Source organism: Xylocopa sonorina, chromosome 3, assembly GCF_050948175.1.
Source record: "Xylocopa sonorina isolate GNS202 chromosome 3, iyXylSono1_principal, whole genome shotgun sequence".
Taxonomy (NCBI): Eukaryota; Metazoa; Arthropoda; class Insecta; order Hymenoptera; family Apidae; genus Xylocopa; species Xylocopa sonorina.
The window spans coordinates 10,013,422-10,039,072 of NC_135195.1; the positions used below are offsets into that span (position 1 = coordinate 10,013,422).

The window sequence follows — 25,651 nt, forward strand, 5'->3', positions numbered from 1 at the left end:
TCGAAGTAGGCGGAATTCCTCGGCGAGATAAATTCCATATGAGTTTGAGAGTTTCGTGAGAATCGAATGTTTGAAAAGAGGTGGAGGAATTTTTATTTTTATTTCACTTTATTCTTTACGCTAAAAATAATTATCCGGATAGATTTTTATTTAGTTACACGTAAATTATTTTACAGGTCAAGTAAAACGGAGCAGACCGCTCGGGTTAATTAACCGTGCATTTCTTCTCAAACAGTTCTTTAATATCGGAGGGAACGTTTTTAGCTCGTCTTCATTTGAAAAACATTCCGCGCCGGATTATTTTCAACGGATTACGAGTTAATTATTATTGAAGCACCAGCCTTTTAACTTTGATTCGTCCTTTCAGTCGCCAGAATTGGAAATATCGCCAAGTATCGCTGCTCGAATCGTCGAGGTGATAAAGGCTACTAAGCGATCGGGTGTATAGGTTGCTCGTAATCAGTGTTAATTAATAGCGCCTCCTCGCAAATTCAACCAAAGGTTCCGATCGATCGTACGTCAATCGATAACTCATCCCGCAACGGTGCCACTCGACGCTTTTTCATCGCTTATTAATTAATGAAACAGCTGCGGCGGTCGTCCGTCAGAATTCCCGTGGAAATAAGTCAAATATCGCGTTTACCTATATCCTGAATTTATTAGCGTTTTATTAGCGCTTTTTGCCTCTGCGTCCACGTTTGAATCGCTTGAACGATTCGGAGGAACGTGTTCTGAATTGAAGCGACGGTTCATCGAGTAGTGTATTTAATTGGCGAAAACATTTTTAAGTTACACTTACGTACAGATACGATAGTGATAAAATATTGATAATAATTCATTTTAACATATTTCAATCATCTACTATTCAAATCCAAATCCAGAGATCTTTATCTATTTCATTATCGTAATTACAAAATATTCTGACCTGAATTCACATGATACGATACCAATCTGACACTGTGGTCCAGTACGAAATCGTTGTCGAAGGCATACGAAACGGAATCGGAGCACCTGCCGAGCAATGACAGCGCGCGTACACAATGCGATCGGATAGCGATCTCTTTGAGCGTGTCCATACGCGAGAAGGGGCAAGGCAATGGCGACTAGGAGCCAGGATGAAAAGATGCGAGGTCGAACGTGTGAAACGAACCGAGAACCTCGGTTGTACCTTGCACAAGGCCGGGTCTCGTCTTCTCTGAACGGGTGGAAGGGGTGAAAACGCTGGTCACTGATCGTGCGTCCCGACGATGGCCCTCGAAAGGTCGAAGATACGCGTACAGAGGGCGGGGAATTTTGGTACGGTGCCATCGGGCAATCAACGACTTCGTTAGCGGGCTGATCGATGGCCTGTACGTGTTAATTGCAAGGTTCGCCGCGGTGCGAGAAAATATTCGTCGATCAAATGATCCCGTCTAGTGGCGTAGTCTTTATCTATGCGCGATCACGCGTGCATATTGACATTTCGATAAACAAAGTTACTTGTCAACCGAAAATTTATTTATCGTAGCCTTTTCGGTGCAGAGAACTGTGCCAGGGGAAACGCGATCGTTACGAATCTTCGACCTAGAAAAAGCCACTTCGGGAGACACTGTGTACGAATCGTTGCGTGTAATGTGACGTCGTCGAGTCGTAATGGGTCGTTGGGGTCGTTTTAGAGGGATACAAAATTTAATGAAAGGAAGAGAACTATATTGTTGCATTGTCGAGGCAATGAAATTCACCAATTAAATTCTCTTCCGCCACTTACCGACCTTCCCGGAAACCACTCGAACGGATGCCCCGACGAAAAAGATCGTACATTTCGCGGGAACAAACGGAACTCCCTTTAAAACGTGGTCTTCGTTCGCGAAAAGAAAACAGAAGGCCAAGCGCGACGGAAGATTCATTTAAGATCAGAGTAGGTGGTACGAGAGAAACCGAGTAGCCCATTAGCGACCCTTAAACCAGTGGACTATCTCGCGATGCAATTACGACCGAGCGACGAGCACGCGTTACACGTTACACGTGACGCTGAAAAGGGATGGGAACGTCGAGCGGAAAACGGACAAAGGGGTTAAAGAAACCCCGTGTTCCGCGAGCGACGGAAAAAAAAGGAGGAAAATAAATAAAAGTAATGAAAGAAAGAAAAAAGGAACGAGTGGATGTATGTTAAAAAGGAGAGAGAGAGAGGGAAAGAGCGAATGAGAGTGAGCGAGAGGGGAAACAGGTAGGACGAGATCTAGGCCGTTGGCACAGCTGATGTGAAAGAAAGTCTCGTCGGAGTTTAGGTCAGTCTTCGGGATCAGCGAGGCGATACATACGGGTCACATGACGGCGGTGAAGCAGTCGGTTCTGGACGGTACCAGCAAGTGGTCCGCGAAGATCGCCATTACAGGTTTGTGGCCGCCGGCCGTGACCGGTTATGCACCCCCTACGTGCAACGAAACGATGAAACGTGCAGCGCTCGATTACATTATCTCTATCTTCTCTATATACATATGATATATATATATACATATTGTGTGTACCACCTATGTGCCTCAATGTGTTGTTATTATTATTCGTTTGTTCGTTTATTTAATCATTTACTTTCCGTTTCTTTATTATTTGTGAAATCATGCGCGTCATTCTGTCGCCTATCTTATTCTTCCCCCTATTGTCCTCGCGTTAAATCCTCGTTTGACATTCTCGCACCACATGTGTTCCTCCCACGCGATCATGTATATAACTTGTCTCATGTTATATATTTCTTATTCTTTGTTCGTTCGCATCCTCGACTGTACCACGTTTATCTGTGATCGTTAAAATTTAATTTCATCATCGAGTCTGACGCTCTGCCGGCTGCTGCTGTGTTGTACTGACTGTCACATCTACACATTATCTATATTATATTATATATTGTGATAGCGATTTGGCTGTGCCGTTTGTCGGAATGCACCCGTTCCTCGCATTTCTCTATGCAAGATAGAAAGCTACGAGAGGGTGGGTTATCGGACGAACCGTCGCGGTTCACGGACAATCTTCTCCTGTTCCAGCATTCCTCCCCCCTTGTCTCATTACTCTTCCGTTATCTCTCGTTTCTTCGACATCTTTTCGCCTATTCCTGTCTGCTTTCTTCTTTCCGTTTTCTACCTGTTACGTCCGTCCTTCTGTCGGTGTCTACTTTCCTCTTTTTTCCTATCTCTCTGTTTATAACCCACAGATGCGGAAGACACGGATGCAAACGAGGGAGAAAATTGTCCCGTGTGCAGCGACGATACGTGCATACGTACAGCGGCTGCAAACAGTGTCCGCGCACATCCGTGTCTCCTGGTGAAGCATTTTTTAATCAGGTTCCACGTTTCGTTCTCGCTGCGCTTTACGTTTACAGCCGCAGCGAAAAAAGTGTTATTATACGACGGAGTAAAATAAAAGTAATTTCCGTAGCCTCTGTACGTAGGATGACACTGTTAGCGTCGATGTACCTCGATGCGGATGACAACTATGCAGGCGTGATGTTGCAGGCGTGACAGTGTGTGTAGAGGCCATTCTGTGTCGTGGCATAGCGAACGATGGATGCACCGTGCGGCTAGAATATAGAGCAATTTTGTTCATGTTGTTTCTCCATGGAAGTAGTGTTTGTGCTGGCCAGCAGATTAGTCTGTAGAGTTAAGTCTCGGATAGAATCAGACACGAAACACTGACGATGACCGATCTACACACATGATACGGAAACGAACTTCTGTCAAATTGGTCCCGAGCTAAATCGAGGAACTGCCGTACGTAAGAACCTGGCTGAGAAGCGTAGCCTATGAAATTGTCACTCGCGTGATATCCGCCTGATATACGCACAGTAGCGACGTACTGCTCCGTGGGTGGCATGTTTCACACGGTAAAACGTCACGCGTGCAATGTGACGAACGGGTGCATACTTTTCACACATCATCCCTTTCACGGAGTACACGTAACTCATAAATCCTGCCAATTACTCTCGCGCCTCCATCGAACCTACACACGGTCACGAGTTACATACCGTCTCACTATTGCGCACATGTCAACGCACACGTGTCATAATTCATATTCGTCTCTGGACACGATATCGCGCGACGACCATTACCATTCGCCTGTCCTCTCGAACAGGATCAGTTCGACCCCTTTCACCGTTCCCTTCCTCGTTCGCTGTCTGCAATTGCAGTTTCATGGTAATCGCTCCTGTATTTCTTCGATCGACGCTATTAAATAATTGAAAATTGAATCCGATAGTTCGATTTGCAAATACCGAAGCGCAGAGGTATATCTATTACCTAAATAGAACTACAATTTGTTCGCCCAAAAGTGAAGGAAATTTAATTCGCCAAATCGAATGTTCGTCCGCGGTCCGCAATTTGGCAGTCGATTCTCGAGGAACTCGACTCGGGTCGAGAGAATAAACGGGAAAAGTTCGAGAAAGGAGCGAATCCATGGAACGACTGCCGCCAAGTTGCTCGAGAGAAACTTCCGTCGCGAGCATCTTTTCATGCCCCTCTTCTCTGTCTTCCTCGCGGATTAAACCAACCCCCTCGACCCATTTCGAAGAATGTAAACGTTGTGATTTAGGATCGAAGGCTCAGACGGTTCGTATACAAAGTTTTACGAAAGAAGGAAAATGGAGATTCGTAAGCAGATTTACATGCCCTCGCTACCAGCGACGCGAGATCGCGAGTCAAAGTCTCCGAAGTTTGCGTCCGAATTTGTCAAACGATGCTCTGGGTTTGATAACCGGCGCAAGGAAATGTAATTAGCGTCGCTTCGGCTATAATTAATAACCATGCTTGACGTGCAATACCAGTAGCAAAATTTTCGATCGGAAATCATTGTGGAAATAGCGTTCTATTCTTTGATTCACGCTGTCAGAAGACAAAAGTGAATATCATTCCTCTCGATTACTCTGGATCGTTGTAAATAGAAGTATTTTAGAACTCGCTAGTCTTCTTTAGATACCAAGTGCCTTTGTAGTACCAAATTAAGTGAATAATTACAGATACCCGCGTACTTCTGCTAGAATATTTCAATCGTTCAATCATCCGCAATCATCGACCAATTCTCCCAATCGTTAAGCGTCTTTCGAACCAAGCAAAATTTGCTTGGATTCACGCTGCTCGAAATTCAAACTCGACTCGTAGCAACGTGAATTCAAGTAGAAACGCGACGTGTTCGGATCGTCGCAACCCTTAACCACATCGAACAGTCGAACAGTCTTCAGTTCGTTACGAATAATTATCATCGATCGTGCACTATCGGACGAAATTGAGAAACAATTCGAAAGGTAACTCGAAGCGATCTTTTTTCGTTCCACCGTGACGAATCGTCGACGGACGGGCCTTTTGTCCAGTTTGCGATATACCTGCTTCGTCGTCGACCACGCGCACGTGTGCGCGCAAACATAGGTGCACCAGCGCATTGTGCATCGTGTGTCGTGCGGTTGTCCATCGCTCGAGATGGCTGGCCTCTCTGCTCCGGAGGAATTCAATCGAAAGTCCATTAAGGTCACACGGCAACTTGTTGTGGCTCGGGCTCTAATACTGACGCCATTGTCAAAGCTAAGCCGGCTGTATAGATCCCCCACGGCTACGTGGCTCGACGCCTAACCAGTGTCCCCGAAGGCAACATCCGGGCTTTATCGAAACTGATCCGCGTTGACTATTGCCCGATCTCTGCACATAGATTCGTTGCTCTCGCCATTGGCGAAATTACGCTGTCAATACTGTACACCGGTGTACAGATTGTAAATTATGCACTTACGTTGATTATTGGAATCCTCCGTTCTGAGGCGTGGTGCATCATCGATGACACTTGAAACAATATTTTTAACATGAATTACGAAGTCTGCACTGTGGTTACCGATCTCTCTACTACAAAAGTTTCGATTGATTCCACGAAACTTATAATTGTGTACTGTCTCTAGGGTATGGTCGGACCATCGAAAAAGTTTGCCACGTTTTTGCTTGTAATTTCGCGTCGCGAACAAAAATCACGATTGAACTCTAATGGAAATGCAGTTTTCCATTCAAATTTTTCATGTACAAAAGGAAATTTCAAATAGAGCGATACTTGTTGGATAAATTGCGCTGTTCGATTATTTGACACGCTTGATTAATTAGATTCATCTCGTTGATTGATCGGCAGACGCTGTCGTTTCGAGAATTTCCGTCATTCCAAACATACTTACGAGCGAAGTTGATTGTCTCGTCCAAAGTGACGAGGGTACGTACTCGGTTGGCGATGAGCCATAGTCGCGACGCAACAAGTTTTCTTATTCCAAACTGACAAGAAGCAGTCCGAATGAACCGATGCTAATTCCATCGTCGATTGGATTAACAGGTGGTGTCAGGCTCGTGAACGTCTACAATTCCCTTGCACGATGTGTGGTTAGACCCTAATCTGTGAAAGTAAACTTGAAATTCGAGGATTAGGATTTACGTGGAATACTTTTATGCGTTTCTAAAAACGCATTCTTATTTTATTGTATCCTGATAATAATTCCGAATTCAGTGAGAGTTCTTGCTCTAGATAAGGCTTTCTATTCCAAAGTTTGCAGTCAAACTTATTTTCAAAGGCTTCCATACTTGAAGTCGAATAAGAATCGCTACCAAAGAATTCCTTCCCGTACATGCCAAAGACTGAGAATTCCCATGAATTTGTTGGCAACATTTGCCTTTTCGCGCTGCTTCGCCTTTTCCACAAGCATCTCGTGCCTTGTGCAGCCGAAAGACGTTCAAGTCCGTCCGAAAATTCGCGTTCCATCCACAATAGCGAACGCGAGAACGTTCAACTGGCAGATCAGCATTGTTTCACGAAGGCATATTCATAGCTCGAGGAAACTCACCTTCCTCCGTTCCATTGTTACCATTTATTGTGCGATTCTCCGCGTTAGCCAGCGAGATCGGATCCTTGCGAGAGCGTCACGCAAACACTTCGCAGCCATAACTCTTCTCTCATTCTCCGCCACGCTATTCTTCTGTCACGTTTGATTCTCGCAAGCCGCGAACTCTTATCATTCTCTTCTATCGCTTCTCTACACGCTTCTCTCCTAGTCATGGCCACCGATTCGTCCCTGGAGAACGTCTACCGGAAGCAGATCGTTCTCCAGGGCCAAGAACCACATCCTCCGACACTCAGAAGCCCAACAATTCAGCTACAGCGACTACATACGTATACTCGTCCCGCTTACGCAGCTCTTCCAGCGAGAAAGCACGTGATCGTTTAGCCAGAGAAAGAAAAAGCGCTGGACGTCCGCCCGGGAGTATGAAAACGCTTTTACGCTTCCACGACGATTGCCAAACAAATCATTTAGCCGAGAACCCTGTTGTTCCCGATTAAGGGTAGCCAGAGCTTCCGATCCCTGGCTACTCTGTCCCACACGAGTACGTTTAATCGCTAGTAATGGGCTGAATCGCCGCCGCTGCTGGATGATAACACACGTTTCACGACATTCGACGACCCTCATCTCGAGACAGTCCTTACACCACGTCCTTCGGTGGCCTCTGCGAAGGTACCCGTTCGTTCCGAACGATCAGCCCACGCCACGACATGGCTAGCCTAGGTCAGCTGATCTGATAGGTGGCGACTCGAGAAGAAATCCCCAACGCGGGCAGCCTCGACGAGCGTCGAGAACGTACGGTACGAGAGGTTGTCGAAGGACGATCCGATGACAGGGACATTGTCTTCTTTTCAGCACGACGTTTTCAGTCGACCCGGACACGCACATAGACAGCCTCGAGCAGGCCGAACAGATCGTCCTTGAGGGTACCAGCAAGTGGTCCTGCAAGATCGCAATCACAGGTGACACGATACTGATACCTTAGAGAGTTAAGAGTTTACTCCACAACCACCGAGACCGACCGTGCCCGTGAACGGCACGGTCACTTATGCCGTGTAATATGTGACACACACGTGACACACGCTTTTACGTACACAAATTTGAGAGTTACGGTGTTGGACCTGCTTCGCCCGACTGGCTGAGAATCCGTGGACGGTTGGAACGGTTCGCGCGGTCGTTTGCCGACTTCTTTTTCCATCTTTTTCAGTTTCCTTTTTATCAATCTCACCGAGATGTTAAAAAGAGAAGAGAGTTAGATTTGCACGTCTTTTAGTAGTCTTCATTCTTGGATTAGAGCCATAGGTACATAGTGCTTTTATGATGGTCCAAAAAATTCCATAAACCCGAGAAATAATATTTCTTTTTACTATATTATAGCTTTTTATTATTCTTACTATATTATATAATAAAGCACAGGTATTTTTGTAACCCAGCCTGAAATTGTTTTCGTATAACGTAGAAACGTCTGGCAAACTTCAACGCCAACAGGCCAACCCCAAAGACTCCCAGCCGGCGAGCGGTCCACGTTTTTCTCTAAATAAGGCACAAACTCACGTTTCGAAGAAGTCCATGTCTTTCTGCGCACGATTCTCGATCGGGTCAGCCGCAAAACTGTCCGCGACGAACCATGCCGCGTTTACCTCGACGTGTACTCTGCCGCACGAGCCGCGTATGTACCCCGCATCCAAGAGGAGTTCGCGAAACCACCCCTAACGCGGTAAACGACTCGCAGCGCGAACTTTCGCGATCGATCAGATACTCGCAGGTATTGGCCACGTAATTCTGGCCGACAACTTTGGACACTTCGCGATTGTTTTCTCCCCATAGCGCTGTTACTCGCCCCCAAGCTACAACCCCCTTCTGACGTTATGTACCATAATCGAACCGACTGTCATTAGGTCTTTAGAAGCAATTTCTGAAGTTCAGTCTTCCCTTGGCCAGGAAAATTGCCGAAGACAAGGAGAGGCGAAGAAATTTAAAACTTTTTTACGATAATGACGCTAAAGTGACTTTGATAGTAAAGGTGCAATGAAGATGACAATTCTTTTTTTCATTTTTCAGTATGGAAATATAAATCTGCACTATTTCTACGTTGCGTTAACAGCGAGTCGCAGAAGGTGTAGTAACAGGGTTTAGTAAGGGCAAATTACGGTTGACAGTGGGGATTATGTGAAGCACTGTGCATAATACTGATTGTTCGAAGCGGACTTTGAAATTACGATAGTGAGGTGTCGTACGATCGCAAACTGTTATTGACAGTAGGAATTATACGAAGTATTGTGTACTGATTGCCGGGTATAAACATTGAAGTGGTTACAAACATGTAATTTGAGAAAATTGAGACGCGAGAGTGTTGAATCACGTGGGATGTCAAACAAATAGACAGCAAACGGAGAGTATTGACCGAAATGAACGTTAATTATTATTTGTATTTATAGTTCTCTGTATTGCATTTTCATCGAAAGAAAATCGAGGAGAGTGGCGAGAATACTAAAAAGAGCGTAACCGTGCAGAGCATGGAGATATATAAACGTAACGCTCCGAGAAGTAAATTCCACGTGTTTAAGCTGTGAAACGCGGGACACGGTGAAACAAGTAAGAGAAAAATAGAGCAACTGAATCAACGTAGTAAAAGACGATGGATACTATGTTTGAATGCCTCGATAATCGTTTCGCGTGTTTAAAAGGCACGCTGAATCGACGAGCGGCGAAAATGGCTTTATTTTCTCGAACGCCGGGCAACGACGGAACTCAATTTCCGGGGAAATATTAAAGCTCGAAACGATGGAGTTCAAAGCGTCCAACTGGCAAAGATCGACGATCTCAATAAAAAAATGCAAATAACTGGAAATCGTTCTAAAAAAACGTCGAAGTAACTGGAACTTTATACGCGTTGACACAGTTCAAAGGTAAAGAAATGGCTTGAAAAAATATCGGCACGGTTAGTCGTAACGATATACAAAGAAAAAATGGCGCACAGTAGAAAGGAAATGATGAACATAATTCGTTGTAGGAGAACAACGTTTCTTATTCGATGCAATTATTAAGGAATATCAAGAATGTTTCTCCAACGACATTCGATAAATCAAACTCGACCTGTCTTACGAACGTCATTATTGTCAGTGTTTCCTTGGTGGAAGGAGACAAGAAGTTAATCGAAAAGTCGAACACCAATATCGGTTAACTGCATTCTTGCGAACAGAGAACTGTGTTCCTTTTAAATATCCTGGAAAGGGGTAAAGGAAGCATAGAACAATTTCATGAAATATAAAATACCACTAACACTGAATAGTATTGAGATAGAAAACGATCTTAAAATTGAAAGAAAACTCTAATAATAAAATTCAATTACAGTACGTCTGTCATCTCAGAGATGGTTAATTTACATTATATTCAGCAGACCATACAAAAATCTACGATCATTCAACGTCGCGTAGCCTGGCAGAACCCAGCCTCCGTTTAATACTCATCCAAAGGAACAGCAGCCATCCACAACATCCGCAACGTCTGCGACATTCTTTTTATTACCCTTCAAGTACATACATACTTCAGGGAATGTACATACATAAGAGGAAGACGGTAAACGACGCAAGAGAAAACTCGAGGACCAGGAGAGACGCGCCCAGTAAGGGTTCCGTAAAAGTCCACGTACGAATCGTCCAGACGAACGATAGAGAGGGTAGGAGGGTAGGTGCTAGGCCCGCGTCCGCCCCGAAACGATCGATAGTTCAACGTACAGGGAAGTGCAGCGGCTGCAGCGCACACGTGCACCCCTCGCGGCCGGCTTCACCTGTGTGCGCAACCCTGCCGCCGCCCCTGTTCGTTATTTCTTCTTTGATTCCGGGGAAATCTGCAGACACGGATTCGCACTCCGCGCAGTGCTTAATCGAGTGTTTTCTTTCACGAACCGGCACGACAGAGGATCGATCGGACCGCGGAGGTCTACTCTGAATTTTTCATTATGTGTCTACCTTTTCTCGATCTCGTCCAAATATGTTGCGCGAAGTTTGTCGAGCTTCGTTACGTGCGGTAAGAAATAAGAAAGTTGGTAAGGGGATGAAGGATGAGTTGGAGAAAGGTAGAGATTACTTATGAAAAATAAAAAAGAGAAAGTAAAAATTCAAATGAAACAAGAGATTTGGATTAAAAACGAGACTTTGTCGGAGTGACTGACAATCTCGCGATGCGAGGGAGGTATTCCTCGAGAATTCCAGAAGATTACACTGACTCCGCGAACTTGGACAGTAGCTGCCACGTCGAAACGTCGAGAGAGTGGAACAGAGCGCGCAAGGATCCTGGAAGAATTCGATTTACCGCGAGTTACTCCCGCGAGAATTCGCGACGAACGAAATCTGCGAACGTGGATCTTCCCAACGCGCGAATCTACGGGCACGGAGATACACGTCAACAGAAACTCTGCATGACGCCCGCAAGAATTGCCGCAGAGTCCTGATCGAGCTCCTGACAGACGAGAAACGAGGTTTCTTTGAGGAACGATCGAAGGAATTTTTTGCTAATCCCAAGTTCCGTCGAAGGTTCGACATTTGAGACGATTTCTGGAGAAAGGAAAGGGGAGAATACGTCTCGTTTGGGTCCCGCTGGTTTTCACGAAACCCGTATTACCGTCCAGATCGAAAGTTCAAAACTACATTGTAGGGATGTTACGGATTTATAGAAGAATTCCTGAAATTACGATAATTAAATTAGTCCCTCGAAAATTCAGGGAATTTTTATAAACAATTCAATTCCAATAGCGATTAGTGCCCCTTTCAAAAGTACAGAGGACTTTTATACAAAAGTTAGATGAATAATTTTCCAATCGAAGATCGACTTAATCAGAATGCTCGTCAGAGAGAGAAGCAAACTTGAAATAGGTGACTATGATTGGTTGCTGCTACGTGTTCCTAATGCAGGAATCGTGTCTGTGTTCCCGCGATTGATGCATCTTGGAATATTGATAGGCTGCCAGAAACTAGTCGCACATATTGACTTTAGTCAATGTTTGAGTCAGCAGTGAGCAAGTTCTTGTCAAATATACACGAGACACGAAGAAACTTATTCCTTCGCTCGCATGCTAATTCGATTTCGACCAACGTCGAACACATCGCGCATGTAAAAGACAAACCAAGAAGTTCAAAAGGAAAAGCGTGCCTTCCCACTCAGCGAAAATTCGTGAGGCTCGCTGAAAGTCGAAGAAGAAAAATCGGGTCGCCGCCTACGCACGCCTTAAAGTTAAGAAACAAAACGAACACGTGGAAAATCAGAAGAAAAGCGATGAGATTAAACACAGTGCACCGCGATTGGGTTTATTACTCGAAGATACGATTCCAGCTTTCGATTCTTCTTTCTTGAACTGCCGGTGAAACGGCGGCGTTGCAAAGTGCAAGCGACATTGAAAGCAATGGCGGAAATTTATATCACCAGAGACTGCTTTGATGTCGACTACTGCATTCCAACGCGTTTACCATTCGCGTTTTCTATTTATTTGAATTTTTCTGTTCGACAGATTTGCCTATACGTGCAATAGTCATTCACCCATTTGCATCGCTAGGTTCGATGCTTCCAGGTGCAATGAAACGATAGGAAATAGGGTTGACGTGACCTTTACGAGAAAAATTGTAGATTTTTTAAAATTCTGGTTAAGAAACCGATGAAAAAAGAATCAGAATTTTTAGATATTCGCAAAATACACTTTTCAGACTTGTCGAAAAAAGTAGTAATGATCAACGATTCGGACGGCATCTAAAGTAACGCTTGAATCGAGGCTTTAACGAAGTACGCAACAACATTATTTAGAGTACCACAATAAATACCGCAATGAATACTCACTCGAAAGCTTAATGCTTACTTTTCCATCCGGTTAATATCTCAGAAGCACCTCGGTGCGCTGATCGGATCTATTCAATAATCGCGAGGTACTCTCAGAATCCCCGTTCCATTTCGAACGCAAGTGAAACGTGAAACGCGCGAAGGCTGCCGCGCATAAGAACTACGGGGAACCGGTTATTAGCGGGCAAAAAATTCGAATCAGGGTAAAGAACGAGATCCAGGGAGAACTTTCGAAAGTGTTCCGCGCTCGCGAGCGGATGAACTCGAACGCGAACTTTTTTTTCCGCGTCGAAAAAGCGAACGGCTTCAGCGGGTTCTCGTGATGGTTGGATGCAGCTGCGAAAAAAAAGAAATAAGGAAGACGGTGGGTATTAAGCGGGTCGAAAGAAAGGGAGGGCGAAAAGGGTGCTGGTCTTACATTGGCCGAGTTTTTCCTCTTCTGTTGTATTTCCGGTTCGTTAGAAATTGTAAAGCATGACAAACTGAATAGGAATCCAAGGAACGTATTCGATAATGAGTGAGCATTTAATTAAAAGTATTTACAATGATGCGTACGATAGAATAAATGAGAGAAATGTCTTATTTTAAACCAGAAAAGTGTGTACATATGTACAGAGTGAGAATAAAAAAGTGACGTAAAAGAGGCAAGGAAATGTCGAAAGAAAATCAGGAAAAAATCATCCGAATAAGCACGAAACTCTTGAGGAACGAGGAATCTTTGTCGTCCGACGTTAATTGCTGGTTTCTAAAGGGATGGAACAAAGCGCGGATCGATAGCGAAAGGATTGAATTGATTTTACGGCCGGTGCCCGTCAAAGGGCGAATTCGTTTCGCAATTCCAGTTCCTCGATTAAACTTCTTTGAACCCCACGATTCGTTTGAACGTGGAACAATGGCAGGGAAATGTTTCAAGCAGAAGCAACAAGGTGGACAATAGTTCCAGCTGGCCCCGTTTAGAATTACCCAGCCCGTACGAACGCTCGAAAACAGCGCGAAAGGGACGAAGGAACGAACGAACAGAGAGGGCGGGGTGCCAGTATTATCTCAACGTATGATCGCCTTGGCCATGGAACAATTACGGCAATTAAGGCATTTTTGCGCGTCAGGGGAGGGTTGAAGGGGAATAGCAGCGAAGAAGGGTGGAGAAACGAAGCCTGCTGGGAGGAAGAGGGCGATCATTAGAGTAATTGCTCCCTCGTCGCGAAGCGGGTCAACAGTTTTTCTCTTCCTGGGCTGCGTTTCGCGCACCGTTGGTCGCCCACCCGCGGTCGAAAAGTCCGATGCTGCACAGAGGGCGGGCTACTGACAAAAATGTCCGACTGCGAGTGTCGAGGGCTACCTTGAAGACGGGTCTAGTTGGAGGAGCGCGTTGTCCGACTTTTCAAACCCGTTGTTGTCAGACAGTTAATGTTCCGCTCTTGTTCAACGGTTTCAAACGGTGAATAACTCTGGGGGCCGTCGGTGCGGGGGCGAAAGAACAACCGCGGGAGAACAAAACAGGGGCACTTGACTCTTCGTTGCACGATTTTCTCAAATTTTTTGCCTGAAACGTACGATATTGTAGCAGGATCGAGGACAAATGTACCTATTGTTGCACCGTTGCTCTCCAACGAGAACATTTTGTCATTCGAGAAGAAGATAACCCGATACGGTGCGTATTAAACGAAAGAAGAAGGAATGAGAAATGTTTCAAGAAATTTCTGCAAATATTTTTGCCTCCTAATAATAATATGCCTTCTAATCCCAATAGAAGCCAGCTTTCGCCTCGCGTCGAAACACAAAATCAAGCTCGCGAGGAGTGCCGAGCGCGTAACCTAATTAAGCGACACCTTCGAGCAAAGATTTAAACCGACTAATTAACAAGCAGTATCTCGTTAAAAAGTTTCCCCGAAACCTAACGAGTGAAATCATCTTAATTCCAAATAAAAGCAAGTCGTCTACATCTTCGATGTTAGATATATATATATAGGATTCCGATGTTCTTCGGTTGGAACAGTAGCAAATTTCGAGTAAGCCCGTATCAAGAGGAACTAGGGCGGCTTATGGAGGAGACTCGAGACGGTAAGGGTTGTAGATAGAGATCAAGTTCAATATATACTCGCGAATTAGTTTCAGCAGAAAAGTTTCACTTCGTGTGTTTCGATTACTACTTGTTAAGGGTGATGTGCTGTTGTGCGCGCTTGTGAACCACTCGTACTTACGTGTCGATTTTTATTACAATTTTGCCAGTGAAAAACGACATCTTCATGTGAACTATAACATTCTGAAGTAATTACACGATTGTTCGTGTAACCAACTAACGTTCACGAAGCACTTGGAAGTTAAATGTTTGGGAAAAGGACACGGCTAACCCATTCGACTTCCAGTATTCGAGTAATGAAAGGGTCCCGAACGAACCATTCGAATTAAGCACTGTTTACTCGATCGAGTTACTCCATTTCTCTTTAAACACCCTGAGATGTGTAAATAAGATATTACACGTGGCTATATCGGTATCAGGGATGGCAGAGTACACGGGATATCGTAGAAAATCGATATAGAATTGTAAATATTTTATTACAGCGAGAAACGTGAAGTTTCACTCGAGGATCCTTTTTCATTTTTTACTGCTAAACATCGTGATTGCGAACAACATGAAAAAATAATTCTGCGTATCTTTCTCATTTCCAAGAAAAAGATTCAAGTCGAAGACGTTGATATTTACAGGTTAGAAATTGAATTATACTACTAGTTTCGAAGGGGTAGGAATTAGAGAAATATTTGCTAATTGAAACTGTGAGTTTTGCGCCTGATCTTACGCTATCTTTACTGTTTCTTGACTTCTACTCGAGATACCGAAGAAGTAGGTACATATACATCCTCCTCTAGAACATCTTAAAAAGAATACGAAACGAATTAACTGATCGTTCATTGCTAAAACTGAACACGATCAGTAATAGTCCATATCATGCGGATTTAGCGCCCCGTCTCTTCCACTAGCGGAATCGAGACTCTTCTACTTTCTTCCCCTTAGACTTCCATCTAGATTTTAGATACAGAACTCTCTAGCTCGATTATTTTATACTATCCTCCTTTACTCTCGTATTGAAAATAGATTCGCGGGAACGTTGACAAAGTTTGGAGTCAAATTGTGCACGTTAAAATGAAAGCGAAAGTGTCGATGGCTAATCAATATCACAGGTTTCCAAATAAATTTCTACAAAACAAACTGAAACTAAAACTTCGTTTCGTCTAGAATCGGGTTAAATTAATTTTTATACTTAAATTTGCCAAAATTTGCAGTGTCACGATAATTAATTTTAATTGTTGTCGTTAATGAACGTATTAGCATACGAGAAAATCCAATCTGCGTGCTTTCGAAATTTCACCTACCCTGGAACTGGTTTAATCACTATCTCAATAACCACGGTCGTGTTACCCGTTATTGACCATCAATTGATCAGCTGGCTAATTGAAAATTTGATTGGTCAGCCTAGCTGCGGCGCTATTATACAGCCTGGACATATTATTCCCGAGTTGGTTCGATCTACGCCCGGAAATCTCGGCTGTCGGCGAATCGAAACGTGTTCTACCTGTGAGAAACAGAATTTACCGATCCCTTCCAATTATTTCGACGCTTTTCTTCCATTTTTACGTACACTACGCGACGCAAACTTGGCAGGCGTAACGTGTGCGATAAAAATCGTGGCGCAAACGGGATCAAGATTTTCGTGCGAAAGTAAGTCGAGACCTGGTCGAACTTTTTTAATCGAAACCTTGGGAACTCGTCGGATTAAAATAATTTTACTGATCTTCTTTCCAAAAGAAATTGGTTGCTAAAGCTAATTTCAAATTTTATAACGACGAACGCTAATGTAATTCCAGTTTGAAGCTAAACCGAGTCAACTTCCGTTCGACGAATTTCCCAGTTTGAATCGTGGGAAAAAGAAACGAGAGCTGTCAATTTCGTCTTACTTTCGTCGAATCGCCAGTCGATTCTGTTCGCAGCACGAGCTTTACCACACGGCCTGGTTATATACGTCCCGTGCCTCTTCCTGCGATTACCCGTAGCCAGTTCTCTCCCCGTAGAGTATCGATTTAGAAGAGGAGGCTCTCCTTTGGCCACCCCTCGCGTAAAAACCGGCTCGCCTCGTATTTACTGAATTTTATCAAATTATAACGATCCACGTGGGGTGATTTCAGGCAAATGGTATTACACACCTCGATACTTACTATCGTATACGTTCAACAGGCGATACTATAGCCGATACAGAAATTATTATCACACATCGATAGTTTGCGACGCATATATTGTGGGCGATGCAAAATATTCTTTGGGATACCGCGTAAAAAAAAGAGATATACGATGTATAAGAGATTAAAAGGAACGAAAGCAATATTTGCGATGCAAACGGTCCAGAATATAGTTTCACGATTTATACAGATTTCTAGTATATTTGAAACCGCGCACCATGTTCGATCGCGAACAGGACACGCACAAACACACACAGAGACATGCACACGCACACTCACAGACTCTGTCGACATCGTGAACTGGATTGTCGCCACGACTCGAAGATTTAACGAGCATTAGGTATGAGATCGACGTTCGTCGAGGACGGGCAAGCATCGGCGATCGTCCCCGCTGCAATCGGCGGTGCGAATTCAAGGAGTTAGTAGCATGGGCATGTGTGTTTGTCTGTCTGTCCGAATCGCAGCACGTTTAACGTCGAACCTGTGATACTATATGTTCTATGTAACGTCAATCTGTATATATGTATGTGTAGACTCATATATATATACGTACCCCTATTGTTCAGTCTTAAGGGTGTGGTCCGATTCGAGGCGGTGAAAATTGAACGGGGAAATGACAGTTGTTCTCGAAGCGTCCCTTAAATATTTGAAGGCGCACTGTTTTATGAAGTGCGACGAGACGAATTTTTTGATCATGTCGAATCGAACCATCGTTACTCGTCAAATATATCCTCCCCACACGACTCACGCCGAGCTTTTGCACGCTTACGAGGTAGCTGCCAAGAAACGTGACCTCTGAGTGCTCAGTTCGATGGTTGTTACATTGTTAGATGTGCATGAGTCTATCGGTATGATCGTATCGAGACTGAAAACTCCCTAATTATAAAGATATATGTTCTTATATATGTGTATAAGTGTGATCGGTCTCCTTGTCCTGACAATTGTCGTCCAATGGCACAATTTTTTTTTTTTTTATTTTATTTATACACGGTTCGAATCGTCCCGATAGTACCTTTAACTCGAATAAAAGTTCTTCGAAATTCGTCCCCCTTCGAAGTGCATTAACGAATTAACTATCGGGTATGAAATTCTCTTTCAGCGACATCGTGCGCTTCTGATGAAATTAATTTCTAAGCGTAAATTGCCCCTTCGTTGAAGTTACGTTCGCGTGGGAATTGTGTCGCGGTACTCGTTTTCGCGTGTAACGCGTTTAATTGCTATCGAATTCTCGCGGCGTACAAAGCAAAATATAAGCGTAATTTCGAACGAATGCCGCTCCAACAATTACCTGTTGCCTGATACTCAAGAGTACGAAGAGGGGACGTGAAAACGAGAAAGAACAAGCAAAATTAATTGCGCAACCGTAAAATTAAAATCGAGTACGAACGCGATTCGCTTACGTATCTCGCAACCCTTGCTCGCGACTGATCGCGCACCCCTCAGGCGAATCGGAATTGCAGAACGGATCGTAACGCGGTTTAACACGTGGCTGTTCTTAAGCGCGTGATCCTCTTTTCTATGTCAGATCGTGGATTTCGTCGTTTTACTACTGTTTTAGTGGTCCCCCTCAATGTTTCGCGCCACTTCGCGCAGATAAGATACTGTTCGAACGTGGAACCCTTGGTTTAAGACCGGAGTTGTATAGTCACTTGGAAGGGATGGAAGAAACGGTTCTTAGATAGTAGAATAATAAAAATTCAGCTAAAGGATGGAAATAAAAATACCTTATGGGACCTTAAATTTGGTAAAATATAAAACGATACAACAATCACGTTCTTCTCGTTCTCCTGAACACGGCAACAGGTACGATCCTCTGTATCGAGCAATTTAAATCCGATTGAACTTTCGCTGAGGTAAGTAGGGGGGCAAGAAACGAACCCGGGGATCGAGCTACGATTTTTCCGTTCCGGTATTATCGATGATCATTTATAGAGCGCGCCGCGTCAGGCAGACCACGCGAGGTAATTATCTAATCATCGATTCCGCGCAACATCCACAGTGATCTGCGCCCAGGGACTGATCGCGAAAGATAAGAGCGGTACGTCTGATCCGTACGTGACCGTCCAAGTCGGCAAAGTGAAGAAGCGGACCAGGACGATGCCCAGGGAATTGAATCCGATTTGGCACGAGAAGTTCTACTTGTGAGTAATTTCGTTAAGATCGAACGGATGAAACTGAGTAGCTAGCGAGAAAGGGGGGCTACGAAATGTAGTTATAACGTCGCGGTTGATTGAAAGTTCGCAAAAAACGATGGGTTAACTCGGTACGATTGTCCGCAGCGAGTGTCACAATTCGTCCGACCGGATTAAAGTGAGAGTGTGGGACGAGGACAACGATCTGAAGTCGAAGCTGCGACAGAAGCTGACGCGGGAGAGCGACGACTTCCTCGGGCAAACGATCATCGAGGTGCGAACGCTCAGCGGCGAGATGGACGTGTGGTACAATTTGGAGAAGAGGACGGACAAGAGCGCGGTGTCGGGCGCGATCAGGCTGCACATCAGCGTCGAGATCAAAGGCGAGGAGAAGGTCGCGCCTTACCACGTGCAGTACACCTGTCTGCACGAGAACCTCTTCCATAGCCTGTGCGAGAAGAACGACGGGGTCGTGGCGCTTCCGCAGGCGAAGGGCGACGATGCCTGGAAGGTCTACTTTGATCCACCCGGTGAAGAGCTCGTGGACGAGTTCGCGATGAGATACGGCATCGAGAGCATCTACCAAGCGATGACGTGAGTCTTCTTCGCTTTCCTGTTTCAAAGAAAGTCTATTACCACGTTTACGCGAAGTAGATTTTCCAAGAATATAGATAATCGCGATGAATGTAAAATTTTTCCAGACATTTTCACTGCCTCTCCACGAAGTACCTGTGCCCAGGTGTACCAGCGGTGATGTCCACGCTGCTGGCGAACATAAACGCGTACTACGCCCACACCAGCGCAAGCTCCGCCGTTTCGGCCAGTGACAGATTCGCCGCCAGCAATTTCGGGGTGAGTGCTCGTTCTTACCATAGCTCTGAAAGGAACAAAGCGACGCAGAAGGAGAGACCGGCAGCGTTGCTGCTCGTGAGAAACGTTCCTGCGATTTCCTAGTAGTACGAACCATCCATTACTCCTACGCTAGCTCGAGTTAGTCGTCCAACGAACTTCCGCGTATTCCCGCGGCTCTATCAATTTCATTGTGAAATCCCTCGATTAACCCGCCCCTTTAGCCCCAGCCACTCCTCCTCTCCCCTCGTCGCTGATTTCTATTGCTGGCGATTCAGAATACGGTCTAATTAAGATTTTAATTAAGATTTTTTTACTCTACCCTGTTAACCAACTAGCTTTTCGATGCATCCTTTTAAGTGAAATAGAAATTGCCAATCGAACAGTGATTTATGCTATGTCAGTTGTTAATTATGCACACGAAGTAGGTTACGTATACTTGTTCTGCACAAGCAACCCCTTTTCGTACACTTCCCGCATGAAAATGAACGTCCAGAACTTGCAAATTCGGACATTTGGAACAGAGAGTCGACTTGATAAAATAATGTAAATTTTCTCAAAGTATCAGATACGAATGAAAGGGCAGCCGTTTCTGTTTTCTATGTTCCTGAATAATGCATGGTTCCGTCCAGCCGGATAGCGGTCGCGTACGAGTAGGTAACTTCGTTTTTGTGGAAAGATTTCTGAAAGGCATTTCTTGCAGAAATGAATCTTGCGCAAAACAGTGCCACGTGAAAAATGTGGGAACCGATATCGATCGCGAGGAGTAAATGGAAGTGCGAAGGACATCATGGGAAGGGAGAAGGACATCAACCTTACCGATGTCATTGCTTGACTTTAGTTCCACTGTGTTCGACGAGGCGCTTGATAAATCTTTCCCAGAGGATCACCCACACTTCTCCTTTCTTCTAGACCTTCATTTTTCTCGTAGATCCGGGCCACGCACAGATCTACCTCCTACGAGTACCTTTGGGGTCGTAAAGTCTTGTTAACCGTAAACAATACCGCCGTCTTATCCAGCTGGATTATCAGCGGAAGTCTGTCGTGCGCTGGAACAAAATGGAACGATTTTAAAGGAAAATGAAATTTTCGCGTGGGCGGAAAGTACAATCGTTTCCGTCGCTTTTCACTTCGCAACTTCGAACGATTTTTATCTACTTGGCAGATGTATAATTCGCTTCAAGAACAAGCGTTCAAATGTTCGTAGAATTCTCATCAATTTCAAAGACTTGCAATCTCGCTACGACCACGCGTAATTCTTTCCACAAACGATTTACATCCGCGAACTCAAATCGACGAATTCCGTGCACATCTCCCAACCAGGATAAGTGGTAATGCAACTTCTGATCGTTCCTCATCCCTCAGGGCGGATAAATGGCTCGATCGAAAAATAAGATAGACCTTTGCCTAACTGAACGTAAACGTAATTTATGGGAACCCGATACAACCGGCGATATACGTTCCCCGGCGCGTTCACAGTCGATTTCTTCTGTTCCAGAAAGAGAAGTTCGTGAAATTACTCGACCAGCTGCACAACTCGCTGCGAATCGATCTGTCGTTGTACCGAAATAACTTCCCCGCCTCGAGCCAAGAGAAGCTGATGGACCTGAAGAGCACGGTCGACCTTCTGACGAGCATCACGTTCTTCCGTATGAAAGTTCTGGAACTGTCCAGTCCGCCAAGGGCCAGCACCGTGGTCAAGGATTGCGTGAAGGCTTGTCTACGGTCCACTTACCAGTTCCTCTTCGAGAACTGTTACGACATCTACAACAGGGAGTTCCAAGTGGACCCGAGCGAGGCGAAGAGGGACGCGGAGGACCACGGTCCACGTTTGGAGTCGTTGGACTTCTGGCACAAACTGATCGCGTTGATCGTCTCCGTCATCGAGGAGGACAAGAACAGCTACGCTCCTGTCCTGAACCAGTTCCCGCAGGAGTTGAACATCGGCCAGCTGTCCGCGGCCACCATGTGGTCGTTGTTCGCGGTGGACATGAAGTACGCGTTGGAGGAGCACGAGCAGCACAGGCTGTGCAAGTCCTCGGCCTACATGAACCTCCACTTCAAGGTCAAGTGGTTGCATACCAACTACGTAAAGGACGTGCCACCGTATAAGGGCGCGGTGCCTGAATACCCGGCGTGGTTCGAGCCATTCGTGATGCAGTGGCTGAACGAGAACGACGACGTCTCACTGGAATATCTCCATGGTGCCTTCAACAGAGACAAGAAAGACGGAGTACGTGACGATCGTTTTTCATATACGTAGAAATAATGATGAGAATAATATAGGTTTACATCACGTATAAATTTGATTGCAGTTCCAAAAGAGCAGCGAACACGCGTTGTTCAGCGTCTCCGTCGTCGATGTCTTTACCCAATTAACCCAATGCTTCGACGTGGTCTCGAAGCTGGAATGTCCCGATCCAGAAATTTGGAAGAGGTACATGAAGAGGTTCGCGAAGACCATTGTGAAGGTGTTGGTCGCGTACGCGGATATTGTGAAGAAGGAATTCCCGAGTCATCTAAAAGAAGAACGGATCGTGCGTATATTCTTGTTGATTAGCGAACATCGAGGGCAACGATTAAATATACAGAGCGTGAATTCGATCGACGTGTCCCGTTTCATTTCCAGGCTTGCATTCTGATGAACAACATCCAACAGCTTCGAGTGCAGCTAGAAAAGATGTTCGAGTCGATGGGCGGAGAGAAACTGGAAGAGGACGCGGCGAACATCCTGAAAGAACTGCAGCAACAACTGAACGGCGCGCTCGACGATCTCGCTATGCTGTTCGCAAAGAGTCTGGAGCCGAGAATAACGGCTTCCGTGAAGGAATTAGGGGACTTGTTGTTGGCCATCAAGGGTGGCGGACAGGTGCAATTGTCGCAGCCTGCTCAGAGGAACAACGTCGCCGTGGAAGCTGACGAAGTGCTGCGACCATTGATGGACCTCCTCGACGGAAGCCTGTCGTTGTACGCTCAATCTTGCGAGAAGACCGTGCTGAAGAGGTTACTGAAAGAGTTGTGGAAGATCGTAATGAGGATTCTGGAGAAAACAGTGGTGCTGCCACCTATGTCGGACAAGAGCGTACGTTCTCGATGTCAACTTGAAGTTCATCTGAATTTGCCTATACGCGTCATGTATTTACTTTTGTATGTGTTTTACAGATGATGTTCAAGAATCTGACGGACAACGCGAAGAATCTAGCCGCGAACGCGAAGATAGAGGACATGTCGAAGCTATTCAAGAACCACATGGTTGGCAAACCGGATGTGAAGAACGCGCTGAGCGGTGTAATGGTGGGTAATTTGTTTCAGTAGTTTATTTTAATTATAGATCGCTATATAGTATTGGTATTAATAACAATATATGCATCGCGTGTTTAGGATATCTCGAAGGAAGTGGAGAAGAACCTTTCACCGAAACAATGCGCGGTCCTCGAGGTCGCCCTCGACACGATCAAACAATACTTCCACGCAGGCGGGAACGGTCTGAAGAAGACGTTCTTGGAGAAATCGCCGGAACTGCAAAGCTTGCGATACGCTCTGAGCTTGTACACGCAAACAACGGACACTCTTATCAAGACTTTCGTCACGTCTCAGGTCAACCAAGGTACGCGCACACTTCAACTCGTATTCTCTCGTACACTACCAGATGAGATCACAGAGTTACATTCTACAATCAGAACAATGATCGTAACCACGACTTTAACTATCTTTCAAACTTAAAATTTCGATGCAAAATTGATCGTACCCCACGGTAGAATCGCGTGACCGAGTTACACGAAAAGATTTCATCCGTTTCGCGACACACGCCGTTTTCATGCGCACACGATACCGTGACATTTTTGGAAAGAGAAAAAAAAGAAAAAGAAAAAGAAAAAGAAAAGAAAAGACGTACGAATACAACCGACGTAATCGAAATTATCGCGACAGTGCCGCTGAACAATGCGTCAAAGCTACGTCAGCGTCAGCGTTCGATGAGCAGCGAGAGAGGTGGTGACGAAGGGGAAGGAGCCGAGGGTATGGAAAGCCTCGAGGAACCCCTTCGCCAGAGCAAGCCCTCTCTTCGTCGAGAGAGTCGACAAGGTACCAGAGAGCACTAGCCACCTTAGAGCAGAAGCCTCGGGACTTCTTCGCTGACCATCCGGTCACTTTCGAATCTAGGCGCTCGTTTTAGGACGTAGTGGACTGTTTGTGATTGCATTATTCACCGAGCTGTCTTTACGGATTGCCCGTTTCGATGTTGCTGGTCTTTCGGGTAATCGTACGTGAACAGTATCGAGCCTCCACTCGAAACTTTCGCTTGTTTCGAACTTGATCGGAAAATGTCCCCTTTAACTATAGCTAGATGCTATCCACGTGCGAATCACCTGGATATCGGTACGAACAACATTTAGCACACAGAAACAAAACATTGATCGTGACACAGTGGACCCTGGTGACATAAACGCTCAGCACACGGTGACTTCGTATCAACCTGAACAAGTAGAGTCGAAAGTTAGTCAAAAACCGGAAGACCACTCGGTGAACGTTATAGTTGTCTTAGGTAGCGCTGCTGCTGTCACTACTGCCGCTGTTGCTGCTACTACCGAAAACCTTGCAAGGAACGTCGATAGAAAATGGTCGCCCCTCGTATCGCGCTGCTAATGGAAGACTTTCACGAACTCTGTATCTGTCTGTATGCGCTTCAGAAGCTTTAGAGCCTTGCAGGTACACAGTTCGTGGAACGTTCGCATTTATCGCGTGTTCCGAAGGTCCGCTATTTTCTGGTATCGTCCTTTTACACTAAGCATCCCCTTAAATCATGTTCTTCAAGGCTTTCACACACGTATACACTTATAGACACTATTCGATTGATCACTGCCAATTCACCGTCTCGCCGTTCCTACTCTTGACTCGTTCCTTCTGGCAAAGTACACGTACGACACATAACCGTCATGTGCAATGATTCGTTACCTTCTACATACCCACACCGTCAGTTAATCGTAAGATACAGAATGGTTAATTAAGTGCTGCGATGCACGTCGAACAGTATAACGCGAGAGATGTTTAGGTTTCTCGATTACATCTTATATATATATATTTGTGACCAATCGATTCCCGATCGATCGAAGAGACGACGACGAACCTGATCAGCCTAACCAATAGCTTGCGCAAAAACGTCTCTGCACGCTGTATGAAAATCCCACGGGTCTTTTATACGTACGCTTGAAACTTCGTCCTCTCTGACGAATAGACGAAGGGGCAAAGTTCCACGCGTACGGTTAGAGCATGTAATCTGCTCTAGAAACTAGACACCGACCATAGAATCTTAGCATCAGAATTCTGAATTTTAGCCTCGAATAGAAGCGATCGGAGCCTCTACTTTTCTCTCTCGTAGTGCCTAGCGGCTTGAACCGCGGAACTTCGACGCGAAATCTGACTTGTTAACCGATAAAGTTCCAGATACTGCCGGCTCGGAGGAAGGCTCTGTCGGAGAAGTCAGCATACAGGTGGATCTGTTCACGCATCCTGGCACTGGCGAGCAGAAGGTCACCGTCAAAGGTATCATCGCTTACAACCCCGACTACCTTCATCAGACATCCTCGCGCAAAAAATCGTCACACGAATTTCATTTCGCAGTTGTCGCCGCCAACGATCTGAAGTGGCAACTCGCCACGGGTATGTTCAGGCCGTACGTTGAAGTGAACTTAATCGGGCCCCATCTGACCGGGAAGAAGCGGAAACAGTCAACGAAATCAAAGAGCAATAATTGGTCGCCGCAGTTCAACGAGAGCTTCGACTTGTAAGTACC

The 25,651-nt window shown here is 45.3% G+C and overlaps 1 protein-coding gene across 5 annotated transcripts in view; it reads left to right on the top strand.

The window, feature by feature from the left end:
- The window catches only part of Unc-13 (unc-13), an 81,479-nt gene that overhangs the window by 52,556 nt on the left and 3,272 nt on the right, over positions 1 to 25,651 (top strand). For 2 of the 5 annotated variants that reach the window (XM_076892964.1, XM_076892966.1), the window contains exons 7-18: positions 7,673 to 7,779; positions 18,879 to 19,020; positions 19,159 to 19,605; positions 19,713 to 19,863; positions 21,359 to 22,093; positions 22,176 to 22,397; positions 22,490 to 22,942; positions 23,023 to 23,154; positions 23,242 to 23,467; positions 23,791 to 23,943; positions 25,297 to 25,401; positions 25,480 to 25,642. In XM_076892964.1, coding sequence (XP_076749079.1) covers positions 7,673 to 7,779; positions 18,879 to 19,020; positions 19,159 to 19,605; positions 19,713 to 19,863; positions 21,359 to 22,093; positions 22,176 to 22,397; positions 22,490 to 22,942; positions 23,023 to 23,154; positions 23,242 to 23,467; positions 23,791 to 23,943; positions 25,297 to 25,401; positions 25,480 to 25,642 — 3,036 coding nt within the window. Of the gene's footprint in view, positions 1 to 2,267; positions 2,375 to 7,672; positions 7,780 to 18,878; positions 19,021 to 19,158; positions 19,606 to 19,712; positions 19,864 to 21,358; positions 22,094 to 22,175; positions 22,398 to 22,489; positions 22,943 to 23,022; positions 23,155 to 23,241; positions 23,468 to 23,790; positions 23,944 to 25,296; positions 25,402 to 25,479; positions 25,643 to 25,651 lie in introns of all 5 variants that reach the window. The other 3 variants (XM_076892965.1, XM_076892968.1, XM_076892967.1) reach the window with 3 other exon arrangements.